An 11807-nucleotide genomic window follows, 5' to 3' on the forward strand; every position below is an offset into this window, starting at 1 on the left:
TGGCATTATAGGGTGCTTTGGCGCGGATGACGGAGAACTTGACGGTGCGGGTTATACCACCTGCGTAAACTGGAAGGCGAATTGTCCCGATCATTTGCTCGGAGGTTCCGTTGAAGCCGGTGAGCGTACGAGAAGAAGGCTTCATATCCCGTAAATCAACTCTCATTTTGTCGAGTGTGTCGCGAAAGGTGAGATCGACTGAGCTGCCGGTATCAATAAGGACTTTGGCGACCAGACATTCGCCGATGTCAAGGTCGACGAGGAGAGGATCGTTATGTGGCATGTGGACGCCCTTGGTGTCTAGTGCCGAAAAAGTGATCTGGTGATCATTTTCGACTGGAGAAGGCCACTTCTGAGAGGTGGTTGCCTGACGTTTGTAATCTTTGACGGCTCGAACCGAGTCGCCGCAAGGTGGTGATCCGCCCATTATGACATTAATGTGCGGGGCTCGGGTAGCTCGCATTGATTCGAGTTGCTTCCTCAAATCGTCAGTTGTGTTCTCGAATATAGGAGTCTCTGTGGGCTGTTTCTTTTTTGATTCGAGACGTCGTCGCAGATCAGACCCTTTCAAACGGTTGAGTTGGATTCGCAGGTCGTCGGCCTTCGAATTGAGCTGGTCGCGAAGGTCGCCAGTTTGACCGACTCTCCGAGTGTTGCATTTGGAGATGGTCGCACGGAGGTCGGCGGTTCCTGTGTTTTCGTTCGTGGCACTTTTTCGCTTTAATAGAATGCGCAGGTCTTTATCTATTTTCGAGGGAGCGAGAGACTGCTTATCCTTGCTGTCCAATTTCTCGCGCAGATCTGATTGCACTATCGGGACGTCGTCATCAGAGGAGTCGCAAGGGCGAGAGAGTATGACTTCCACTTGTCGCCGGTGACGTGGGTGTTCGTCTTCTGACGAATCATTGGCGGGGCCGACGTTGTTGACGGGAGTGCACTCAAGGCTTGCTCTTTCCTCGCTCGGGGCCGTGTTCTTTTGAGACTTCTGTGCCTTCTTCTCCTTGTTCTTACTCCAGCTTTTAGTGTTTTTCGGTGTCGTAGGAGAAGTGGGCATTTGGATTGTCCCATTAGTGATCCCGTCGAAAAACTGCCCGATGATGACCTTGCATTCCTTCGTGTCATGGGAATCCCTTTTGTGGTAGAGGCACCATTTTTTCGGCTCCTCGGAGTTTGAACTCGCTGGTTCGGATGAGGTTGATTGCTTCGGAGCGGAGTCTCGATCCCAGTGGTTCCAGCCTTTCTCTCGCGTGATGGCTGCTGATTTTGGAGATTCCTCATCATCGACCAAGCTAACGTAGCCCCGCTTCTGAGTGGTCTTTCCACTGGAGGAGTGCTGGCGGGGCTCGGGGCGGGTGTCGTTTGTTCGGGAGGATCGCTGTCTCGCTGCTGCTTCTTTTGCGAACTTTGCTCTGGTGTCTTCTTCCATGCAGATAAAGTTGTGCGAGCGAGCGATGGCGTCGGAGACAGATTTTGTCGGATATCGGTAGAGATCCTGGCGGAATGTGGAGTCGACGTGCAAGGTGTTCATCAAAGATTCGACGGCGATATGGTCGGGAATATCAATCTTCGAGACAATAGCTTTGAATTTCTCCATGAAGTCGCGGAGACTTTGGTCGCTGGCGTGAGTGAGGTTCCACAAATCTGACACGGTCGCTTCCTGGTTGGTGAACATGATATAGTTCTTAAGGAAAGCCGTCGAGAGGTCGTGGAAACAGTCGACATAGTTTTCTTTGAGGCCGGTGAACCAAGTAAGGGCATTTAAATAAAGACGTCTTATTAATGGTCGGAGAAAAACGTTCAGTCGGTTACAAGGGAAACGAAGAGAGTGCGACAGAAAGGAAGCCGGTGGCTCGATGAGCTACCGGAAAAGTACAACTAACGGCGAGATGAAGCAAAGGTGAAAACCCTAATCTAGCCGCCAAGTGTTAGTCAGTGATTTCGGATCCTTCTCTCGTTGTCTCCCCTTTCCCTTATATAGACGTCCTGATGCCTCGTCCTTGACCTAATTTACGCCATCTTGGTGGGCCTCCTCTGCTGGGCCGAGAAGCCCGTAGGCGTCCGAGCAGCCGCTGAGCCGAATGTACTTCAGTCGATGATGATTAACTAAAAGTACTCAAGAGTCAAGCCGAGAGACCTTACTCTTGAGCCGACCGATCGAGCCGTCGCTCTACTTGATCCGGGCCAGGTTTTTCTATTCCTCGGGCCTTGTGGAATGGTCAAATCCATCCTCTACACACATGAAAAGAATCTCTAGTGTTCTATTTTCTTTGTTCGATTAGAGAAAAGAAATTATAATACGCTTTAATATCAAATACACAAGGAAGTCACAAAGAGAGCTATAATAAAATCAAGTCCATAAACTTTGAAGAGTTAACAATTCATTGCAACCATTGGAACTGAAACAGCAGTGATGGAGTTGTAATGGCCAATATGAAGAGCTGGTGCGCTGCGATCACAAATAAGCAACCAAGTAGGTATCTGTTTATATCCATGTAACTGTTCTACACATGATAGAAAATTATAGAGTCATGGGAGTTTCTTTTAACTTGGAATAGTCATTCTTATCAAATACTAGAAACAATTCAAAATCACACTTACAAACTAGTATTATATAATACCGATTCATGTATTATATAATAGTCGTTTGTAAGTGTGATTTTGATTTACAAGCAACATACATTATTGAATCGGTGTTGTAGACTCTACAAAAAAAAAAAAAAAATTAAAAACACACATTGTTGATTTGTAGACTACAAAAAAAAAAAAAAAAAAATTAAAAACACACATTGTTGATTTGCAAGCGACATAACTATAGCTTACAAAACTTATTTAAACATCCCTTATATATTAAAGGATAAGAATTGTAATAAATGCGTTCACACTAAAATGGACACATGTCGAGAGTTTTTAAGCCAAACTCCACACATGTTCACACTATATATTTTACGTTTTTTTTAATACAAATCTCCGATGCATGGCTTTTCTTTACGTTATTTTTACTGTTTACGAATAGAGCTGGACAAATTATTCATAAATTTTGATTCGATTCGTTATGCGTTTTGATTCGAACCAAAAAATCTGGATATCCGTTACTCTACGAAGCAAATCAAATACTAAAATGCAATATCCGTAACAAAAAAACAAATCACAAATATCAATATTTATAGGAACGAATATCCAATTTGATCTGTTATATGCATATATATACATATATTTAAATAATTATATATAAGTTATATATTATAGTTTATATAAATTTTACAATATTTTTGTTTTTAAATAATTTCATTTTAAGAATTTTTTTTTCATGTATTATTTTGAAAAAAATGTCATTTAATATTAATTAACAGTATCTCTATATATTTATCAATCATATTTATATACTTTTACATACACATACATGTGCACATTGACGTGAGCACCTTATAACTAAATATTTACCACAACTGAAATATCTAATTTTTTGAAAGTTAAAATATTTTTTTTCTTAATGCTTCTTTCACTATCGGCCAAATTGTAGTAAAATGATTTGTCTTAATAATTTTCTTTTTTTAACTATTATCCGTTTAGAAACTATAATATGAAACCGTTGGTTCGACATCACGACTATCTAAGATTCATAACATGAAAACAAACAAATAATAGTAATTTTTGATTATCACAGGAAAAAAAAAGAAAAACATCAAACATTTTAACCGAACAAACCAAATAAATATTGATTTAAAATGATAGTTATATTTTAGGAGATTAAAAACGAAAAAACAGCCTAAAACCGAACTGATATCCATATTAAATAGATTAATGTTTCCTTATTAAAAAATAACGAAACTAATAATCACATTCCGTGTAAGGCGCGGGTTATTACCTAGTATATTGTATATTTTAGATACACTAGTAAAAATCTACCGCATAGCCACGGTAGTACCACTGTAAAACCATGACTATAAAAAGAAAGCCAGGACTCAGTCACGAATTAGCCACGAAGCAAGAAAGTGGCTACGCTAACCATGATTTAGCTACGAAGTTTCGTGGGAAGAGAAATGCCACAGTTATAGCCACTACTGTTTCAGTAGCTATATTACTAGCCACTGTATAGCCATTTTTTTGTCATGGCAGTGTACAAACCCTAATTCAAACCTCCAATTCTATACCCTAAACCATAAATTTAAACATACATATAAAACTATATATCCAATTTTTTTAATCTTATAATTTAAATTACAAACTCTAATATATTTAAGCTACAAATAAATTTCAATGTTAAACTCTAAATTTTAATAATAAACTCTACAACAGCAAATACATTATATCCAAATCCTATATCATACATTAAACCATTGACCATTGAATCTAAACCCAAACTTTATATACTATAAACTCCAAAACATTTATACTTTCCATTATATAACTTTAACATTGTAAATTATATATAATTTTTCATAGTCCAACTCTTAAATATAACCATATATCTTTTAAACTCTAAACCTAAAACCTTATATATTTCAAATTTCCTAACACATACATACTTTCAATTATTTAACTTTGACATTTATAAATGTAATCATATTCTTCAAACTCCAAACTTTAAACTTAACCATATATTAATTAATTAACTCTAAACTCCAAGTTTTTTTTTTTGAAACACAAACTCCTAACTTTATATTTTCCAAATTTTATAACCAATTCTTTTAAAAAGATTTAAACTTCAATTTTTATTATAAACTAAATCACCAACTATTAATTATTATATAATCCTTAAACTTTAATCCTTAACATTTAAATCTTTAATCCTTCAACTTTAATCTTTAACACTTCATAACACTATATAAAATAAAAACAAAAACAAACGTAAATAACAATCTACGCCCTAGTTTCTTATTGGTTAAAAACAAGAGTGTTCGGATAGCAAATCCAACCATTGGTTACAATTAGTCAATGGTCTAGATTGATTCTTTTTGTGTTTCTTTGTCATTGGCCAGACAGATCTAGCACCACACAATTCAATCTTCTCTTTCAGGTCTCCTTCCCCTCTTCTTTCACGTTTCTTCCCCTCCTCTTGCACACAAATTAACTTGCGGTTAAGGGTGATTATGATGATGAAGGTCGCAGAAGAAGAGAGTCTCCGTGGAGGGTGATGACGACGGTCGCAGAAGAAGTGACTCGATGTGAAGGGTTACTCGCCGTGAAGGGTGACTCTGGTCTTAAGCTCTTCGTCGTAACCGATTTCATCAACAAATCAACACGAATGAAGGTACACAAATCCCTTCTCACAAACTCAAATTTCTAATCTGTAATTTCTTTAGGGTTTCTTCTGTTTTTCAAAAGATTTAATTTTTTCTTCTTTACACAGACGACCGCTACGAATGGAGAAGGGTGAGAAAATAGACAGCGACGGAGTACACGAGACGGCGACAGAGTGCGGTGGAGGTGGAAGAAGATCTCCTGGTGGTTTGGTTGGTGGTGGAGTGGCACGACTATCACCGGAGACGCGGATGGGTGGGCTATCACCGGAGGAATGGTGCGGTGCTGTCGTGGTCCGGTGGTGCTGAGCAAGAAGATGAAGAGAAAGGTGGAGAAGACAAGAAGCCGGAGACACCATCGGAGGTGGTCAGACGAGGACGTCGGAATTTGCCGGATTTATTTGTATTTTATATATATTGTTTGTATTTTATTATATATTATTAAATGTCCATTTCGTTTTTTATTTATTTTTTTAAATTTTTATTCTAAATAGCCACGACAAAACTGTTACAAAATAGTGGTTATACATTTAATCTGTGGCAAAATCGTAGTTAGGATAGTCACGAAAGTATCATGGTAAAATCGTGGCTGACATAACACATACATACTTTCAATTATTTAACTTTGACATTTATAAATGTAATCATATTCTTCAAATTCCAAACTTTAAGCTTAATCATATATTATTTAATTAACTCTAAACTCCGAGCTTTATTTTTTTTTGAAACACAAACTCCAAACTTTATATTTTCCAAATTTTATAACCAATTTTTTTAAATAGATTTAAACTTCAATTTTTATTATAAACTAAATCACCAACTATTAATTATTATATAATCCTTAAACTTTAATCCTTAACACTTAAAACTTTAATCCTTCAACTTTAATCTTTAACACTTCATAACACTATATAAAATTAAAACAAAAACAAACGTAAATAACAACCGTTTCTTATTGGTTAAAAACAAGAGTGTTCGGATAGCAAATCCAACCATTGGTTACAATTAGTCAATGGTCTAGATTGATTCTTTTTGTGTTTCTTTGTCATTGGCCAGACAGATCTAGCACCACACAATTCAATCTTCTCTTTCAGGTCTCCTTCCCCTCTTCTTTCACGTTTCTTCCCCTCCTCTTGCACACAAATTAACTTGCGGTTAAGGGTGATTATGATGATGAAGGTCGCAGAAGAAGAGAGTCTCCGTGGAGGGTGATGACGATGGTCGCAGAAGAAGTGACTCGATGTGAAGGGTTACTCGCCGTGAAGGGTGACTCTGGTCTTAAGCTCTTCGTCGTAGACGATTTCATCAACAAATCAACACGAATGAAGGTACACAAATCCCTTCTCACAAACTCAAATTTCTAATCTGTAATTTCTCTAGGGTTTCTTCTGTTTTTCAAAAGATTTAATTTTTTCTTCTTTACACAGACGACCGCTACGAATGGAGAAGGGTGAGAAAATAGACAGCGACGGAGTACACGAGACGGCGACAGAGTGCGGTGGAGGTGGAAGAAGATCTCCTGGTGGTTTGGTTGGTGGTGGAGTGGCACGACTATCACCGGAGACGCGGATGGGTGGGCTATCACCGGAGGAATGGTGCGGTGCTGTCGTGGTCCGGTGGTGCTGAGCAAGAAGATGAAGAGAAAGGTGGAGAAGACAAGAAGCCGGAGACACCATCGGAGGTGGTCAGACGAGGACGTCAGGATTTGCCGGATTTATTGTATTTTATATATATTGTTTGTATTTTATTATATATTATTAAATGTCCATTTCGTTTTTTATTTATTTTTTTAAATTTTTATTCTAAATAGCCACGACAAAACTGTTACAAAATAGTGGTTATACATTTAATCTGTGGCAAAATCGTAGTTAGGATAGTCACGAAAGTATCATGGTAAAATCGTGGCTGACAACCACGTTTAGCTATGGTTTTTTTAGCCACGGTAAATTTTTGATCTAGAAGCGTGGCTTTTTTTTTTCATAGCCACGGTTTTCTCTTTTATAGCCACGACGTTGTAGTGGCTATGCGATAGATTTCTACTAGTGATAATTCTCGCTTTTCTTTATGTAATTTCAGGATTTCTTTTCGTTGATCTGTTGACGTGAATACGGTTGCTGGTTGTGATAGAAAACCCTCTATCGACAGGAAATGATCATCGATTATAGTACTATCGATATTCGATGATATACAAGCAAAACAATATATGCATCCGGAGGTGACTTTTTTTTTTTTTTTTTTTGATAAACCCTATCGGCTGATCCGGTCAGCCCCGGGAAGAACGCAGTTAGTGCTACATAGTGGACTAACACGAAAGCGTACCACACTGCCTGACCCGAATTTGGAATACCTTCCGACTAATGCCAGGGGGTGGACCAATCATCTGTTATGGCCCACTATATAAACCACTTGGGCGGAAGCCAGGACTGATGTGGGTACACACCAAACCCCAAGAGATTACCGCTAGGCTACCACCACTTGGTTAGGTGACCTTTCCTCGGAAAGGTGTTCTCCCATATTTTTCCTTTGATTCATATATAGTATATATAATTCAAACTTAAGAGTGCACATAAATAAATAAAACTTTCAGCGATAAAATGAGATATATAAACCTCTGAAAGTCAAACAAAATCGAAAATATCATCCCATCAGGCACTCTATGAAGCATAAAACTTTCCACCGTTCTCCTCCTCTTCCACATATGTATATACTTACTTTATTGGAACCGTAGTCTCCTTTACGATTTCCCTGAAAATATACTAAAAAAATCTTGAAAGCAGTAAAAACACCCTCTTAATTATCTATATGTAAAAAAATCCTCCAAACTTGTGCATGCAAAGCTCCTCATCGAGTGTAATCTCCTTGATTCCTTTCAAAAATGAATCCTTAATGTTCTTGACCGTCCTTTAGGGTTCCTCATCGATACCATATGATCAAAAGTCAAGCAAGAAGGGATCAACAAAATCCCACATACTCCCCCAATGACTATACTCGTCTTCTCCGCCAAAAGGCCAACCCGTAGCAGATCCATCACCAACCATATTATAACCCGGATCCATACCCATAGAACTAACCGGATTAACGGCCGTGGATATTGATAGACTCGAACCCACCGAGCCAGTTAGAGAATTCATATTCTCCATCAAATAATTGGTATTATTACAAGCACTTCCTCCTTGTTCTTGCCCTAACGCCGCTTCATGACGAAACGACGTCGAATTAGCAACCGGGGCATCTGTGAGCTCCACGTCACCCATCTTGTTATTGTTATCACACGAGTGAAGATTCTGATACGGTTGGTGATGGAACTGTCCCACTTGCGTCATCTGATTTGGTTGTTGTTGTTGGTGCGGGAGAAGACCATAACTAGGGCATGACATAGAGGTCCCACCAGAAAGAAAGATATTGTTGGTAAAAGGCACACCGTAATGACCAAAGGCGGAGGCGGAGGAGGCGGCGGAGGGACGAGGGAGGAGAGGTCTTAGGGTTTGAGTGGAGGAAGAAGAGGAAGAAGGAGAAGAGGAAGCGGCGGAGACGGTGGAGGAAGAAGAAGAGACTGATGAAGGAGAGGACGGAGATAAGTTGAGCTGAGCACGTGACCCGTATAGGAAAACGGCGGCTCGGTCGTAGGCACGTGCGGCGTCTTCGGCGGTGGCGAAGGTACCAAGCCACTTGCGAGTGCGTTTACGTGGCTCACGGATCTCGGCGACCCATTTGCCCCAGCTTCTTTGTCGGACGCCACGGTAACGAAACTTGGAGTTGTCGGGACCACCTTTGCCTTTACGTTTGCGTTGTTGTCCGGATGAGGTTGAGTCGGTGGAATCGGTTTGAGGATTGTGGGTTAGGGTTTGTTGGATATTATCGTCAAGATTGTGTTGTTGTTGTTGGGAAGGTAAAGGGTCCATAGATGAAGAAGAAAGGAAAGAGAAATGGATTAAAGAAATTGAGAGGACGAATCAAGAAGGAAGAGAGACTGGAGAGTGTTTGAATGTCAGGGTTGTGAATGGTGGATTAGGGCGGTGCTTCTCTTTTTATATATACTTACATTCTCTTCACTCTCACTTCTTTCTTTTTACTTTTACTTAGCCCATTTGTTTTCCCACCAATGACATTTTTGTTGTTATTATTATTACTAAGTTTTGTTTTTGGTTGTTGTTACCTCCATTGGAATCCTTAGAATTATTAAAGTAATTTTTTTTTAAATAATTAAGAACTCTAATCAAATTAGTATGTTCAATGGTGTTATCCAATTTGGAATCCTTAAGAATAAAAAATTAATAAATTTTAAAACATGTGAAATTAAAATATATATTTTTGCATGATTAACTATCATTAAGAAAAAAAATAAAACATGTCAAATTTAAATATTTATTTTTGCATGATTAACTTTCATTAAGAAAAAAAAAACATGTAAAAATAAGATATTTATTTTTGCATGAGTAACTATCATTAAGAAGAAAAAAAATTAAAACATGTTAAATTTAAATATTTATTTATTACATGATTAAATATATAAAAATACATTAATTATTAATTTAAATATACTTTCATCACCAAATACAATAATTTTTAATTTTCTATAGCAATTCTAATCTTTTAATCAATTTTAAAAGTGGTTTCTATAAGTTATTTAAAAAAAAAAAAAATTCAAGTTTCTATAGCAATTCTAATCTTTTAATGAGTTTTAAAAGTGGTTTCTATAAGTGATCGGAAGACATTAGCTCCGATGATGATCGGAAAAGAACTTGCCACGTCACTAAGGATTTGCTCCTTAAAACCTCTTAATTTAGGACGGTTCCTTACCAAACTGAGCTTCGTTAATATTATTTTATTCCAATTAGTCTAAGGACCCTCAAAATATACACTTGCGGGTGGTCTAAGGTACATAAAAAGCTTATACAAGAAGAAACACAAAAACGAATTGCATGCCAAGTACAAGTCAATCGTTCCGTCTTGCAACTAGATTATCATGCAAAGATGATTGAAGCTGAGATGTTGAACGTCAAGTCCACAAAAACGAGGCCAAACATCTATTGGTGTTATAAACTTCACATAGTTCAATAGTTCTAATCATTGTGTTGATAATCAACCAGGTTCTGAAAATAGTCGGATAAAACATTCCTTTTTATTAAAATTAACATGAAATATATATATATATATATATATATATACTGGCTTAAAAATTACGCGGGATGAATGTTATATATAAAAATAATTTTTATCTATTATTACTTATTTGTATTCATTTACGTATTATGTATATAATTAAATTAGAGTAAACACATAAATCAAAACAATACATCTTGTTTATTTATGATACTTTTTTAGTTAATAAATCAAAACAATCATTTTATTTATTTAATATGGTATATAACTAAATTTTAATGACATGGACATAGATATATAATATATTTTAATATAAATATTTACTATTGAGAATTCATACTCATGTGATAAACACAAAATTTTCAATCTGCGATTTTTTAAGGCAAATTTCAAAATTAAAATATTAAGGTTTCAATACTTTCCAATACAAATTACGAAATTATCATATTTAAGTATTTTTCTATGTTATATAATTTAATTTTAAACTATATTAATATATAATATGAATGTCTAGTAAATGAGACTTCATATTCATACGATTTATGATCATCTGTATCTTGTTATTACCAAAAAAGTTAAACCATTGATCACAAAATTTTAGTGTGAGACATTTAACGTTTTTAGTAATTTATAGTCGTTTTAAAAATTCAAAATATAACATATAAGAAAAAAATTAATTTTGTTTATTATATGGTTAATGTGGTTGTTTAATATTTTTAATAATATAAAATTAAACAAAAAAGAGGTAAGATACAAAAAATATTATCAAATATTTATTATTCATAATCATTAATTGTCATATATACGTTAACCATATTAGGCAATTCCATAGCTTTTATTTAAGGAAAGTGCGAGACTATTATTTTGTACACTATTTATCAATTTAATAGTTAGTTTGATAAAAGTATAATATAAGTTAAGATGAACCAACTTAATTCTCTAAGAATTCTGAATTTTATTCTCATGGTGACACATGACTACAAAACAATGTTGTAATGTTTCTCAATTAATATGTAAGAGATTTAAATCTCAGATCTGTCCATGTTGACAATCCATATATTAGTCTCAAACATCCATTTAATTTACTAAGTTTAATATATTTTCTATAATTGTGATGTTAAATTTAGCTTATAGCATCTCTTAGGGGGGGTATTGGAACATGAATTTATGTGGAATTTGATGATTTTAATAGTTGAGAGGATTTTACAAGTTAACTAGATTTAACAAATTTTATCAAATACTTTTACATAGATTTTCATTACTTGTGTATAGAATTCTATTGATTGTTATTAACTTTTAAAGTAAGAAACTAGTGGTGGTAGAAAAAAAGGAAAGAAAATCATTTCAATTAAGGCAATTCTTAAACAATTTTTAAAAAAAAATTTGTCACAAAAAAATCTCAAGAAATAAAATGACCAAAAAAATTAATTTCTACTTCTTACTTTATAGATATATAAATAATAA

General features: G+C 35.8%; 1 protein-coding gene across 1 annotated transcript; it reads right to left on the reverse strand.

The window, feature by feature from the left end:
• Nucleotides 1–7821: 7821 nt before the first annotated feature.
• On the reverse strand, nt 7822–9248 carry LOC106333446 (ethylene-responsive transcription factor ABI4). The gene has a single exon (XM_013771888.1). The coding sequence runs from the start codon at nt 9140–9142 to the stop codon at nt 8171–8173; it is 972 nt and encodes a 323-aa protein (XP_013627342.1). The 5' UTR covers nt 9143–9248; the 3' UTR covers nt 7822–8170.
• Between the last annotated feature and the right edge of the window lie 2559 nt (nt 9249–11807).

This window comes from Brassica oleracea, chromosome C3 (genome assembly GCF_000695525.1).
Source record: "Brassica oleracea var. oleracea cultivar TO1000 chromosome C3, BOL, whole genome shotgun sequence".
Classification (NCBI taxonomy): domain Eukaryota; kingdom Viridiplantae; phylum Streptophyta; class Magnoliopsida; order Brassicales; family Brassicaceae; genus Brassica; species Brassica oleracea.

Excerpts from the sequence above, each read along its gene's own strand:
- LOC106333446 (XM_013771888.1), bottom strand. The coding sequence starts at position 9,142 with ATGGACCCTTTACCTTCCCAACAACAACAACACAATCTTGACGATAAT.